Source organism: Colletes gigas, unplaced genomic scaffold, assembly GCF_013123115.1.
Source record: "Colletes gigas isolate AHSC1104 unplaced genomic scaffold, ASM1312311v1 Colletes_gigas_Sc00023, whole genome shotgun sequence".
Taxonomy (NCBI): Eukaryota; Metazoa; Arthropoda; class Insecta; order Hymenoptera; family Colletidae; genus Colletes; species Colletes gigas.
Genome location: NW_025106652.1, coordinates 1,400,804 through 1,417,199, shown reverse-complemented (window position 1 = coordinate 1,417,199; position 16,396 = coordinate 1,400,804). Strand labels below are relative to the sequence as shown.

At 37.9% G+C, this 16,396-nt stretch overlaps 1 protein-coding gene across 1 annotated transcript in view; it reads right to left on the bottom strand.

Annotated features, from left to right (window-relative positions):
* Positions 1 to 312: 312 nt before the first annotated feature.
* LOC122401231 (segmentation polarity homeobox protein engrailed-like) overlaps positions 313 to 16,396 on the bottom strand; it is a 136,101-nt gene continuing 120,017 nt past the window's right edge. Inside the window, exon 3 of the mRNA XM_043403228.1 lies at positions 313 to 803. Coding sequence (XP_043259163.1) covers positions 433 to 803 — 371 coding nt within the window. The 3' untranslated portion in view covers positions 313 to 432. The remainder of the gene's footprint in view (positions 804 to 16,396) is intronic.

Genomic DNA, 16,396 nt, shown 5'->3' with positions numbered 1-16,396 from the left:
CAAAGATGGCTGAATTTCGATCGAATCGATACTCGTTAAATAGTAATAAAAACCTCAATTATAAAATTTGTCGTGGCCTTGAGCGGTCAGGCAACTTTAATCCGACCGTAGTCAGTGGCACTAGTATCCTTAACGAAATAAATACCCCAAATCTACCGTACTCAGAGGCAAACGACGGACTACGAAGTTTCGTTCGGAGCTCTCGAAATCTTCTGGCGCGACTCGAAACTTGTTCTGACAGTGAAATGACGCAAAACGTTTGATCTTTGGATTGTATATCGCCGTGACTTTTCGTGGAATGTAAAGGAGGAACGCTTCGACGAACATTCCTCCTTTCCCTACCAGTGGAGAATCGAAACGACAAATGTTCCACGTTCGAACTCTCACGGATTGACGGATCTAAACTGAACCGGTGGACCGATCTTATCGTCATCATTTCGCTTGAAGTTCCGCGGCCTGCTCCTCTTCCTCCTTGGTCAAGGGTACCGTCGAGTGATTGTAGAGGCCCTGGGCCATCAACTGAAGGGCTAGCGGGTTCTTCTGACCACTGGCCTTCTTGATCTTGGCCCTCTTGTTCTGGAACCAGATCTTGATCTGAGCCTCGTTCAGGCCCAGGTCCCTCGATAGCTGCTGCCTTCTTCTTTCCGTGAGGTATCGGTTCTCCGCGAATTCTCTCTTCAGCCTGGCCAATTGCTCGCCGCTAAACGCCGTCCTGGGTCGCTTTTCTTCGGGGGTGCCAGTAGTGCCGCGACTGTCTGACCTCTTCACTCTTCTCGTGCGTGGACCTGAAACACGGGAGGATCCTAACGTTAGCTGCTATCTGCCGATATTTCTGACGGAACGTTCATTTTCATCTAAGTGTTTTATTTATAGGGAATTTCGCTGTTGCTGATTTGGTATTTCGGATTAGTAGCCTGGATTATTGATATATCGGAAAATTAATTGTTGTGTTAACTTTAAATTCATTCGTTACCTGTGAAGTTTACAGAGAAAATTTTTCGGGATTCGTCCCTAGTGCTTTTGACAATACTTGATGTACCTATACCTTCAGTTAGTTATTGTTACATTTCGAAAGTAGGGACTGTAGTATTTTAATTAACTTTATGTTCATATGACATTTTTTATCTTAATATATACATGGGGGAAAAAAAGAGTTCGAAGTTATAAGTAATCCTTAAATGGTATGACACTCTACAGTGAATTTTCATTCACACACTATAATTACAATATTATTGTTTAAATTGTAATATTGGAAATAAAATGAAAGCTGTATTCTCTTTAAGACCCAAATCGATCTATAGAAAAATTAAATACAGTAAATTTAACTAATAAAACGAAACATCTAAATTTCTCTTGGGTGAATCTTCAACCATAGTACCAATATATTTGTCATTTTTGCATTATGTGTATAGAAAATTGTATTTTGAAATTTATTGGTAAGATATCTTTATCTTTTATTATTTCTCGCCATTTTTTAATTTTCGTCGAATAGAAGATAAAACGTTCTTGAAAACGAATTTTGTTCCAAGTCAATACCGTAGTTAGTGCCAGAGAAAACTATTATTTATGAAAACATGCTGGCTGGTAATTATGCAAACATCCTGTATACAAATTTAAATTCAAATTGAATTATAATCCAGTTTTATCGCACACCAGTTGTATAATCAATAGGAATTGCTGAAACTTCTTTAGGTATATAGCGTCAAAGTAAATATCAAAATAAATATAAAAGACAGCATAAATTATAAAAGTAGTTATATTCATCGGATAGAGAATGAAGAGCCCTTTAAAATGAAACTGGTTTTGTGTCGGTAACATAATTAGTTCCGGAGATATAACGATTTTTGTTTCAAGCCGATCGCGTGGTTAGTTCCGAAGCTATAAGAGTTCGAAGTTTGTTTACTTTTCATTGTTGACATCGGCACGGGGTCAATGACAGCGCGTGTAAATAGTAAACAGTGTGTAGTAAAAAATTACCCCTTCATTTAAACTACGATATCTTCAAAACGGGAAGTCGGATTGACATAAACCATAAACCATTTGAAAGAAGATGCTTTGCCGCTTCTAACGGTGGCTTAGTTATGGATAAAACACTAGTAGTTTCGAAACTGCATGTGTGTAAAGTTTAACTATTAATACGCGTTGTTAGACTGTTCTAATATAGTGGAAACTGAAGATTCGCTCCTTCCATGTTTGCTATATATTTTTTATTTACGTCGACAGTTGACCAGAATTTGTTACCAAATCTTGTCCGGTTTTCTACAAAAAAATATAGATGACGGTCCTGCTAGGCAACACAAATTATATATTTTTTCAGAAAACAAATAATAATAGTAGAAGTGAATATTGAAATATTCATTATACGTATACCATAAGAAAAGTCGTGAAGTTAAATGGCGGTAAAATAACATTGTATGTTACAAATTCTAAATGAAATTTCAAAAACGGTCATGGCAGGTTCGGTGTTAAGGGTTGAATTATCAAGTTTCGCGCATCACCATAGGTAAAATCGACGATGCAATCTATCGTATTCAAGGATCTTCGCGTTGCAAAATGCAGGTGGTTAATTTCAACTGGTTTTAGTTAGCTACAAAGACTGTTGAGGTTAGCTACAAAGGCTGGAGAGGAGTTTAAAGAAGAATCTAGCTCCCTCAAGAACGATTGTTACAATATATTAGTAATTAAAGGAAAACCTAGACGATTAATAAATTTTTACTAATGTTGATTATTTCGTGTCCAGTTGGTCGATCAGATACTTTTCGAAATGACCAATCGATGGGAAGGTATATAAACCAAAGATCAGGCTTACATAACGATTCATAACGCTCTTCCGCGGAAGACATTGATTCAACAAGTTTACGCGCCGATAAATCTGGGAAATTAACGAACCACAGGCACCGCGTTCGCGCAGTGACAAGCTTTACGACAACTTTTATTGTCTAGCTGGCCTTAAGTGTTCTTTCCAACGACCGTTCCCGCGAGCAGTAGACTCTACTCCATAATAAGGGAACCTCGAGAAGGAGCGGTCGTCATGGGATCTTTCTCAGGGACGAAATAAACGTCTAAGGACGAAGGATAGTCCGGGAGTCCTTCCCGCGTTTATCGTTCCGCGAGGCTGTCCAGGAGTCCTTCGGACCTGGCAGCGACAAGTTAATCGTAAATCAAACGCGTTATTGCTGTTGGTTCCAGCGGCGCTGGCGGCTTGCTAAATCGCCGTGGAAACTCTCCAGAAAAGCAAGGCAGATTATTAATTATCGCCAGGATGACTCGTGTTCGCGAACCGACCGACACTCAAAGGAAAAAGGGTGCACCTTTTCGATGTTGATGACTGCAGATTTGTGGAATGGTTAATTTAGAAAGGAAACTTTATTATTTTTTTAGTTGCAATAACTTGAGTTTATACGGGCAAAACTACCCTTTACAGTTGGAAACTGTATAGAACTCGTTTAAAAGATTTTCTTGTACGTCTAATGGTTTCGCTGATGGCATCAGAAAGTTAAAACCTTAGCTGTGAGAACACGAATAATTAATATTTATTCCAATTTAATTCATGGGAATCGTACAGTCTCCATATAAAACGTAGTTTAGTAGTATTTTCCAGTCAGTTCTTCTGAATTTACTTGATCATTATCTAATCTTGATTGTTTCACAAACGTGTTTCAGCAGATTGTAGATAAAAGGTATTAAAATTCTGTGTAAAAGAAAGGTGGATGGAATACGATTAGTATAATTTTTCTATGCAGAAGCTTCCACGCGGTGAGATCCGAGCATCGATATTTAGTATGTAATTACTGATTGTATTACCGGTAGCAGCCGTAATGCAGTCATTACTTACACAGCAAATAATATACGAGCAAATGCAATCTCGCATAGTTTATCATAAGTGTAGCTTCATTGTAGAGTATCTTCCGTATCGTGTGTGATTATAGTGCCTGATAGAGACGAATGGGCCAAGAGAGGGAGATAAGAACGAGAAGAATCGCAAGATTCAAGCGAGAGAATGAGATGTATGATATAATTTTAAGATGCTCTATGTATCCTCAAAGTTTAGGAAAGTATTTTAAACATTCTAGAATGTATTTCAAGATCTATGTATCTTACGATCTGGATACATTAGTCTATGTTCTCTTTATGTTATCAGTCTCAGAATATATTCTCAGAAGCTATCTCATCCGTCGTAACGAACGAACAAAATATTTCACCGCCTGCCTGGTTCCTGGTCGAAAGTCAGATACAAATCTGGCACGTCCGCCAAATTTCGATCATATTTCTTTTCAATTATTCTCGTTAATTGTGATGAATCACTATTTTGATGCGATTCATCTTTCCATTCAGATTGGGAGTAAAACGCCCATAAAACGATCTTCGAATTATCTAACACGAACACTTGCAATTAGCGGATTACAAATGGTCCCTAATAATTTTGTTTAGCTTGTTGAATGGTTTTGACGTTAGCTGTATATTGGGAACCACAAGATGCTTTTTGTTTTTTGAATTAGTAGATAAGGAATTATTTTGAATTTAGGAAAATTTAATCCTTTACTTATATGTTACTTTTTATTTAGGATTAGAGATCCCAAAATATCTAATATTAAATCTACTAAAACAGGAGACAAGGGTGAATTTATCGGGGGTTCATATATCTACATTGCTTCTTCATTTTAGTGTATTTTACTGCATTTCAACGTATCTTTTAATTCTCTAAATCAACCCAATATGAATAACACACACTCAAGAATGAAAATTGTAGTCCAATTACTCCTAAAGAACAGAATATACGCTCAAGCACTGGAAGAAAACTTCTCGAATTCTATGGATGAAATGTTGCGAACAAGGTCTAAGGAACGCGCTTTTCGCGTGAAATATTTTCCCTGCAAAGGGTACCCGAATGATCCTGGATTTTCCTCCGGTTGGACGCGCGTCGACGCTAATAATTCACCGTGCAAACGCGATGCACGGCCGCAATCCAACGACCGCGCCGCGAGGGTCGTTCTTAAACGGCAAACGTGGCCGTAATTGTAAATAAATCAAATCGTAACGATCAACAACGGTGTTATCCGCCACGCTGATCTTTTAGGGATTGGGCATTACGCGAGAATCCCGCGTTCGGCTGTTTAACACCGTCCTCCATCATACGCGACAGAATCGCCATCCGCGAGGTTTCTATCCGCGCGAATCGTAGGACCAACGCGAAATATGCCTGGTATTAATTTTGCTGGTGAGTACAAAACGATATACGGGTACCGAGTTTATCCACGAGTCTCTCCAGTATTTCACACTTCGTGGCAAAACGATAGGGCACCTTTTAATGCGTTTCTCAAAATTGATATAACGTGAAGAATTATTCGATAGCGAGATCGGGAGTGTCTTCTTATAAGAAGGTACTATAATAGGCGAGCAGTCTCGCGTATCGTTTAATTTTAATATTAATTAATTCGTGGATGCAGAAATAATTTCATTCTCGAGAGATAAAAATAATTTATTCTAGGCTAGAAGAATATTTTCTCCACTAGTTAGACTGATTCGTTGAATGATTATCAAGCTTCTTACTGTTTCGAACAATTAACGAATCGTATAATAATAAAGTTAGTCGAATGTAGACAATTCGAAAATATTTTGAAACACAAACGTTTAAACATCAAGATTAAAAATGAACGAATTGTTAAATTGTTTCACAAAGGGCATCTTTCAATATTTTCTCAATTATACACTCGAATAAAGACAATTATAGCGGATTTTGTTCCATGGATCCCGTCGAAGGAAGTATAAATTAACCCCGCGGAAAATAGATCGTAAATTAGAGCAGTGACAGTCGTTTTACGAGACGCGGATCATTCAGATTAATGAAACAGGCTTTTAAATAATATTATTATCGGAAAAGCAGTTTGTTCCACACGATCGAACACCTAGGTCCGAAGTAGTTAGTTGCTCGACTCTGATTGGATGCGTTTCAACGGCGGTAACATCGATTTCTAGACGCTTATGCGTGGAAATCTATAGCATGCGTATCCGTCTAATCCTGGAAACTGTTGCTGTTTCACGGGATTGCGAAGCCACGCCGATCGGAAGCACCGATTTATTGAGGAAATCGTGAAGATCGATGTCGTAAATCTCAAACGATTTCTATTCTAGGAAACACTATCGTTTTCGTCACGTTGGCGCCAGATCAACGAAGAAAAAATGACTTTTCTTGTGTTTTATTCTTTGTTCTAAGTATAACGTTGTATCGATATTTTGGTTATTGAAAATATGGTGCAACTATTTTATATAAGTAACGTTAAGTTTCAAGTTATACACCAATACAACATTTCTCTGAATCCAATTGTAAATTTTATTCGTTCTCTTGAACATGTGTACTTAAAAATAAAATAAAGAATCATGTAACGTCTTTCCAATGTCTTGATTATTGAAAATATGTTGCAACTATTTCATATAAATAATGTTAAATTTCGAGCTATAGGTCTAATTCTCACAACGTTTCTCTGAAGCAAGTTGTAAATTTTATTTGTTTCCTTAAACATTCAAAAATAAAATAATCATCGTTTGGACCGTTCTTATCGCCGGAAAAAATGGACTCTGTCAGGACCGGGAAACGCAAAAATATTCGGGATATTCGGTGCATCAACGGGGAAAGCGGCTGCCCGCCAGTTTCGCGTTCTCCTCTTCAGAAATGACTGAGGTAACGAACGGTCGGCAGTCTAATTACTTAAGGGAAGTAGTCTCGTTGTCGGTGGTAGGAAAGAGGCATTCAGAAACCCACTTCTCGCTCTCTCGACTCCCCTTCCACTCGCTCTTTCCTGTGTTCTACCGTTTCCATTTAAGGAACAAATTCTCCCTCCCCTACACGGGGAGACTCGAGGGTAAAACCAATAACGCTAAGACGCCCTCTCGCCTCGAGAGACTACAGCCCCGAAAGTACCTTGCATACCGAGGAAGTGCGGCCGCCGAGGAACACTAATTTCCTCTCAACCTATCCTTGAGTTAGACGTCAGCCAACGGCTGGCTACGTTTGTTTGTTTGCCCTTGATTAACGCTGCGAGTGACTGTCAGTCCCAGCTACCAGCTCGCTGACACCTAAGCTTCGTCTGACTGCGTTCTTGGCGTCGGGGTAAGTTATTTCGAAAGAAACTTCGTTCTAAAGAGACCGTGAAAAGATCAGTTTTTTACAAACTTCGTGTCAAACTATTAACTTGGTTTGGACAATTCAATAAATTCAATCACTTTTACTGCAGATATTTCATCGCATTAGTGTCCTTGCAATCGTTCATTTCTTCAAGTATTGTAAACAATGTATCTTAGGACCACAATTAATTGTAAATGAAATAGGTAGGTTAGTGGTAGCGGGACTTTTGTGTAAACTCAACGATTTGACCCTTAGACTATCTTCTAATAGAATCCTAGTTCTCGTGCTTTTAAATCCAATATAAATGCGCTAAAATTAGTCTCTAAATGTTATAAAATTAGCTCTAATAGCATCCTGGGTACTCAAGGTTTCTAGGTGGAAGGAATGGCAGAAGACAGTGTTAAGTTTTAAGGCTGAAATCGAATTATTTGATGTGCGTGAATAATAAAATATATTTTTGCGTTTAAAGTAATTTGCAATTGATAATTCCTTTAATAATTGGTGCACCAGACATAACATTCTCACGAATAAATAATATAAAATTTTGGTACCACTTTTAATTTCATATCTAAGCTGTCCAAGTGATACTAGAGGACAAACTTTAAAAATTCACAGTTTATTCAATACTAGATAATGTTATCAAGCTACCATACTGAATGAAAAGAGTCCTCAAAACTCCCAAATCATCAATTTCCTGTTTAAGTTTGCACCTGCTTACATCACAATTAAACCACCTTTTCCTATATGTTTATCGTAAACCGCTCCCAGACTACATAAGTTCTACAGATACAGCTTCTTTAAAACAGAAGTCTAACAATGAGTTAGATTGTAAGTTCACCCTGTTGGGCATGCAATTGTTACAAAAATAAATGAAAAGGAATCTAACTGATCTTTGAGTATTGCACAGAATCGTTTTCGCGTCAATTAATTCGTGACACAAGTGCATTAATGTCCTTACAGCCATCTGTCTCTACCAGGTATCGTAAACAACGAACTCTAGGACCACTTTTAAGGACATTCTCACCTGCTGGTCTCCACTCCTAACTGTGACTTAAAATGTTTCAAATACCAGTTGCATGATTTTCCAGAAGGATATACAATTTAGTAGCAAGTTTTCTAATTTGCAACTCGAAAAAGATGCAAAATAAAACAAATTATTATTAACAAATATTTCTGGAATTATTTAAAGTTGTCAGAAGACCTTGCACAGGGAAATAGGGGAAGGTTTCAGGTCCAAAATCAATATTGCTTAAAATAAATAAGCTGTAAACACTTCTGCTTTTGGACAGAGAATTTCGCAAATACGATCGTCATGGTCTACTTATCTTTGTAAAATTTGTCCTTCTGAAATCAAAACTAACTTAACGAAAGTCTGCCAGAGAGAATGAACGAGTCCGGTTTGAAAAAGTAGATATATTCGCGCAGATGTTCCAGCGGTAGATAAAACGAAGCCACGATCGTTTTTCGTCTCGTTTTGCGGAAAGATCGTACCTAACGATCGCTAATTATTTCTTGCCGCGGATTTGATCGATGTAATTCAATTGGCGGAAAAACTGGTCGAATCGAGAACAATTAAACTGCTTCATCATTGTCCTGTCATCCCGGCGACAATCCAGAAAGCATTTTGTCGCCGAAGGACGCGACGTTTCGTCGTCCTCTCGTTTCATCCTTGAGCCGAACGACAGCCACCGACGATCCTCCGCCTCTTCTTCCCAGCGTTTATCCCCCTTAACGCGTCCGGCCTTTGCGTAACGAATCGTAGAAACGCAGGCTCGGTTCGATCGTACAGTTTTGCTGCTTGGATCGCTCGTCACGTTGCTTTTAATTGCACTGGTATCGGCGGGGACGGAAGGGAACCGATATACGGCTGGAATTGGTTAGAAACGATCGCTGGATTGTCGCGAGATTCCGGCGACTGGCGGAAAAAGAGAGAGCAAATCCATTTCGCGAAAATTTAGTGAAACCGTCTTCCCTTTATGGGACCATTCTTAGGGATCACTCTGAAACGATCTTCTAGAAAATCAGGACGATTTTTCTAATCAAGAATCGACCCTCGAGTTTTCGTTTTATTCTTTTTTTTTCAAATTTTTGGGATATTTTTATTTCTTTTTTTCGCAGAAAGTACTTCGGCAGTTAGTAATAATAAGACTTTTTATTTGAAAGTAAACATATACAGTGAAGGTGACAAATTTTATGTAAAATTCGTATCAAGGATGGCGTAAATTCTCGAGTATTTGTCCAAACTAGAATATCCCGTTAAGGAACGATAAAACTTCAGGTTCTCTATCACAATCGAAGTTTGTCCCGACGTTTTTGCGCCGGCTCGCCTTTTATTAGTTCCGAGAAGGGGAAAAAGTCCCTCGTACGTTTCGAAACGTTCGTGTGCACCGAGTTTCGGTTGGCGCTCGTGTATTCGCGTGACACAATCGGAAATACTGGGAAAATTACTGGACGTCTTCGATAGTCCCTGGGACGTCGACGTCGAGGCTCAACCTGTCGAGGAAGGAGACCATTTCTAATAGATTCCTTGAAGCGATAGTAAGAGGAACGCATCGACTCTGGCATCAAGTCCTCATAAATTTGCCAGTCGTTCTTGCAAAACGCTGCGGAGAGTGACTCGTACTTGGGAGGACAGCGTTTCTGAACTTTTTTCCAATCTGAAGGTAAACCCAACCGCGACTCCAAAGACGATTGCCTGCTTTATCGTGGATATCTCTGTCTCCTTTACTTTTCACTCGAATAGAAATGCCAATGCCAATTTCCTCGCGCCGTCGTCGGTACAAATGTGCTTGCGGTACGTTATTGTGTTTTAAAAAAGAAACGCAGAATTTCTCTGTCACCAAATCCCAAAAAATTGATTTAACGTATAGCTCTTTTCGAAAGGACTTTAGCTTTGTTTTCAAAAATTGAGGAACAGCTGGGAACGTTAAGTTCTAAGTAGAGTACTTTTTACTATGTAGTTATATAAATACTGAAACTATTTAATATGTATAATTAAGAAATAGACTATAAATGAGAACATAAATAGTAATTATTCTGAAGCTATTTCAAAAAAGTGTTGGAAACCAAAGACAAGGTCGATCAAAAAATTAAAGTATAGCAAACACTACGCTCAACATAAATTTATTATTTATTATTTATTCAACAATTTCTCAAAGAAAAATTCCCCAAAACCACCCATTCATTGTTCATATATCCAGAGTAAGAAGAATCCTTAACCCTTCAGGTAAGACTCAACTTTCTTTCTCAAACGTTACGATAAAGCTAATCATTCAAATTCGAGTGATTTTTAAAGGAGTTCACAGAAAAGATATTAGAAAAACATGTGACATTTATCATATAATCTTTAAGTGATGCAATTTAATTAATAAATATAAAAATACATTTCGAAGGTTGGCGGATTGACAGATGGTACAACGTCGTATTTAAAGGGTTAAACACTATTAATTGAGTATGCTTTAGTATGCTAATTGAAACAGAACAAAATCCTGATCGTATCATGGAATTCTGAATCCTTTGTATGAAACGTTGCAAAATTTTCCTGAAAATAGTTCTCTACTTTCGAGTCACTCGTTCCAAACGTTTATCCGGATAAAAACTTTGCTCGTCTCTGATCTACGGACGCGATCGAGGATCGATCTGGCGAGGAGTGCGCGCGAAGTAAGTCGTACGACTATGAATTGCGTCGTGCGGAGTACGTGCAACGATCTGGCCTGTTCTTAAAGCGCCACTAAAGTTGCGCGTCACGTTCCTTTTAATTACGTCTGCCAAGATCGCGTCGATGGCTACGAAACGTCGGAATAGCCGGCCCCGGGGAACGAGGGGGAGACACTAAGAATTCATTAACGATACTTTGCGACCAACTGGAGCTGTCCGAAGTGGGACAGGTGCTGGATCATACTCGAGAAGACGGCGGCGAAACTGTCGTTGCAGAACGACGCCAGTCGATACAGAGACCTATATTTCTCCAACGACGCAGGTGTCTGTAAAGTTGGAATGCCTACTCTGTTGTAATGTGACAGGCCTCTGTAATTTCTCGCCTGAAAGCACTGCGTAACACTGGCGGGCATTGTATTCCGTCTAATTCAGTTTAGTACTAACTCTTTGTGCTCCTAATGGTAGCCATACTTGGAAACATTCTATTCCTCCTACCACTGCTCAGTAAATGTTAGTTGATATTATTATGTGATTTTATTGACTGATATAAACGTCAAGAGTTTCTTGTGGTCATTGTGCAACTTAGAAATTTAGGGAAACAATCTTTGGGGTTCACTACTAACGTATACAGGGTGTTCGGCCACCCCTGGGAAAAATGGTAATGAGAGATTCTAGAGGCCAAAATAGGACGAAAATAAAAAATACCAATTTGTTGATGGAGGCTTCGTTAAAAAGTTATTAACGTTTAAAGTTCCGTACTGAATTTTTTTCTCGAAAATGCGCAGAAATTCGGGGGTATGTCTATTCACCAAAAGTGATTGTAATTGACCCCCACAACAGAAAATAATTTTTTTAAAACGATTTTTTAACGAAGTTTTTAACGAAGCCTCAGTCAAGATTCATATTCTTGATTTTCGTCTTATTTTGGCCTCTAGAACCTCCCATTAAAATTTTTCCCAGAGGTGGCTGAACACCTTATACAGGGTGTTCGGCCACCTCTAGCAAAAATTTTAATGAGCGATAGTAGAGGCCAAAATAAGACGAAAATCAAGAATACTAATTTGTTGATGGAAGCTTCGTTAAAAAGTTATTAACAATTAAATTCAAAAATTTCAAATCGTTCTGGAAAAATTATTTTCGGTTGCGGGGGTCAACTACAATCATTTTTGGTGAGTACACATACCTCCGAAATCCTATCTACTTTCGAGAAAAAAAATCGAGTAGGTGCTGAAATTTTTCGGCGAAAAAAAATTTTTCAAATCGTTTTAAAAAAATTATTTTCGGTTGCGGGGATCAATTACAATCATTTTTTATCATTACACATACCTCCGAAATCGTACGCACTTTCGAGAAAAAAATTCCTTACTGAAAATCCAATTAGGTGCCTAAATTTTTCAACGGAGAAAAAAAATTGCAAATCGTTGTGGAAAAATTATTTTCGGTTGCGGGGGTCAATTACAATCAGTTTTAGTCATTAGACATACCCACGAAATCCTGCCCACTTTCGAGAAAAAAAATAGAGAAGGTGTGAAATTATTCGAGAAAATTAAAAAATTGCAAATCGTTGTGGAAAAATTATTTTCGGTTGTAGGGTTCAATTACAGTCATTTTTGGTGAATAGACATACCCCCGAAATCTTGCGCATTTTCGAGAAAAAAATTCAGTAAGAGCGGCACTTTAAACGTTAATAACTTTTCAACGAAGCTTCCACCAACAAATTAGTATTCTTGATTTTTGTCTTATTTTGGCCTCTACTATCGCTCATTAAAATTTTTGCTAGAGGTGGCCGAACATCCTGTATAGCCTAATTACTTGCAAAGGGTTAATAAGGGCACCTATTCTGTAAATGTTGCAATGTCTGAAACATTAGTCTCACAAAGACTGATCTGCTTTTCTATATCTCGCCCACATGGTTTTATCTTTAAATTGCATAGTCCAAGTTTAAATTCAACTCGATCGAAAGATCTTTTCTGACATCTACCACTGTTTCGACATTCTGAACCTAAACCTTTCCTATTATCTTTCCATTAGTATTTGCTGGGTTTTGATTATTTGCGAAGATGGATAATATAAACACAACTTGGCTTGAACGAGTGTGTAAACAATAAAGTCAATAGACTGTAGATCGTAGAAAAGATCACAATTAGTTTCCTAATTCTTCGAAGCACACGTTACAGTTCTATCTAGAGTATTTGATTTGGTATAAGACCTTTGTAGACGCAGAAACGTTAGGAAAGAAGCAGTCTGCGTGGATGAATTGAGCTATCCAGGTCGTCGAGTAATACTCGAAACGTCCAGTCGTCCAAGGCCTTCGGATTTCTTTAACACTTTTCTTACAGAAATCAATTAAGGGATAGGAAAAATTCATCGCCGGCCTGAACAACGTTCCAGAGAAACAATTTCTCAATTCCTCCGATTGGAAGGTTGTCTCTACACCGTACGCGTACCGTGTCGCGAACGTCGAGCGCAATTATCAATTCTAATTAACGGCCATCGGGTTCTCGTGCCGCGAGTTTCATTATTGTTTTCAATTACCACCGAGATGGTCGTTTCTCTAAATCACGGTTAATGAAATTATACCTTTCGCGTACAAGTCCAGTGGCAACCATAACGCGGGAAAATTCTTTCGGAGCTTCAAGGATCCATGTTCCAAGAGAGTTTCTTTTCTCATTTTATCGTAGCAGCATTTTTTAGCTTTAGTAATCTGTTAACATTTTTTCGATATTTTGTCAAAATTTTATGAACCATAAGTTGAATAGTATTTTCTTTAACTATCCCTCGTCTCACGACATTTAAATATAAAACCACCCTTAAGAAATCCGACGAGTTTGACTAATTTGAAGAAAAGAAAAATGGCGCCTGATAGGCGTTCGACAATAAAAGGGAAGAAAGTCGAGCCATTGCACGCTCGACGCTGTTCAATTTCTACCGATTAGCCACGTAAGCGCTACAACGAACGCAGTCTCGAAATGTTATGTAGGGACGAGCTCGTTCGCAAGCTTCTATTAAAATATTGGCCACGTTGGACTCCCGTGTGGAAGAAAACGCGCGTAATGAAATACGCTCTCTCTGCGGGAGAACGGGAAAGCCATTCGTGACTTTTACACTTCAGGAAATCGGTGAACGGGTTGACGCGTGTCGAAATAAGCAAATTATCCCCGTAGAGGCCGGTAGCGAATGCGATTAATAGCGTTTAGTTCGACTGACAAGGAACCATCGCGAACGGTCCGGCTTCGATTTTGATGAAACTTTGTACACTTATAAAGCAGCCAAAAATAATCGACACGTATTTTTTTTTAGCTGCGGTAACTTGAGTTTATGGGGTGAAACCACCTCTTGAAGTTTTGGCTCGAAATAGCTATCTCGAAAACGGAAAGACATACAAGAAAATTGTTAATGGGCGAGGTTGATGGTTTCTTATGTACAATAACATGGTGTTAAAAAATTTAAAAATATACAATTTGGTTATAACAAAAAGAAATTTATTAACTTAATTTTTCATTTTATTGAAATTTTCATAATGACAAAAAATGACGAGCATTTTATTCCAAATCCATTGGTATGCGATTTTTTAAAATTGCCTCCTACAGTTTTGCAGATTTTGATGATTTACATCTTGCGCGCACATCCATTATGGTAGTAGCCGTTCTAACTTTGATTTTAATGAAGCACTGTAGGCTTGCACTAAATTATACAGTAACAAGTAATAAGTAACAATAACAGTAACAAGTTTCTTAACAGCAATGAAAAGATTTTTTTTTATGCCCACCTATGACATTGTGGCAAAGGGGGAGCGATTTATAAATTATAAATACATACAGTGTGTATACCAGGAGATAAAGATACACTTATTATTCTCATGATGTACTTGCTTTAAAATACAAATTGAATAAATAAATATTGTCATTTCTGCGGCTCGCCTATCATGCAGTTTACGCACGTTATCTAAATCTTCACTGTTGTGAAAGCATTCTGTGTAATTTGTATAATAAAAATACGTGTCAAATGAGATTAGTATGTGCATCTGTATCTCTGTTGTTATTAACATTCTTTAAAATCGAGACGGTTTTTGTAATAAACATGATAAAATGGGTATATTGAAATGGAGTTTGTATTATACCTTTTGATAACGTGACATATCGTAAAGTTAATTAAATTGATTGCCCTTGTCATGTGAAAATAATATTTGTTGGTAGATAAGTGGGAGAACTTGGATATATATATATATATATATATATATATATATTGCAATTAGCTCTTTATAAGCGTGTAGAACATTGTTGGTTATCCATACAGCCGAGGTGCCGATTCTGGGCATTTAAACGTTGCACTTATCCAGCCAATCTTTTGTTGCATATATCCAGCTTTTACTGTATTCGGAAAGATGGTAAATATTAATCCTATTAATGTAATAACTTTACTGTCTGCTGCGTTTGTTGAGTGGAACCAGGGACCCACGCCAATTAATAGAGCAGAAGAAAATTTAAGGGATGTATTATTCGATTTAATTGTAAGAAGTGTCGAAGAATATTCCAAACATATACGAACAAGACGTTGTATGTCATTCGAATAAGGAATACATCCCATTCGAATATAAAAGGAAAGCTGTGGCGTACTGGAACAGCGGGAAGTCGAAGCGATTAAAATTAGACACCGTACGTTCCAAATTCCGTCACGTGAAATCCGAAAGAATGCTTCGTAAATGGGCTTTACAAGTTGAACAGGGTGGCACAAAAAAGGAAAAGATAAAACGTATTGCAGAGTATACATTTAATAAATTTATGGAAGCTCGGCAGTTAAGAGTAATTGTGCATGAAGTAGATCTACGGCGATGGGCTTTACAAGCGAGGGACATAGAAAATTTACAAACATTTAAAGCCGGATATACTTGGCTATATACTTTTAAAAAGATGTTTAGATTAGTGTCCAGAAAAATTACCAGATTTGTAACCACAAATATGGTAAATCGAGAAGACGATATTCATTTGCAATGCAGCGCATTCGTGAATGAAGTAAAATCATATATAGCCCGAAATGAACCACACAATGTTTACAATTCCGATCAAAGTGGTTTTAATTTGGAATTACATTCAGGGCGCACTTTGGCTGAAGAAGGTATAAAAATCGTAGAAGGAGGTGTTCAATCAGTGTCATCCACCACTCATAGTTATACCATCCAGCCAACCATTTCAGCTGATGGACAATTACTGTCACCATTATTTATTGTACTGAAAGAGAGTACAGGACATTTCGGGCCGATTGTGGAACAACATTTATTTCGCCCTGACAATGTATATCTTGTAGCTTTAAAGTCAGGCAAATTAACTACGGACTATTTCAAAACCTGGTTAAGAGAGATTTACTTCGCAAATACTGGGGCCGCAACAGTTCTAATTCTTGATTCCTGGAGTGGTCACTGTAAGAAGACGGTGAACGAAGTTACTCCCGAGGGTAAAAATGTAAAACTTTTTATAATACCAAAAGGTGGAACAAAGTATGTTCAACCACTGGATGTTTACGGTTTCCGCACTTGGAAAAATTTCGTCCACCGATTTTCCGATATAGTTCTCGTTTTAAATCACGACATTAATCTCCACGCTAGGAATAATATAATTA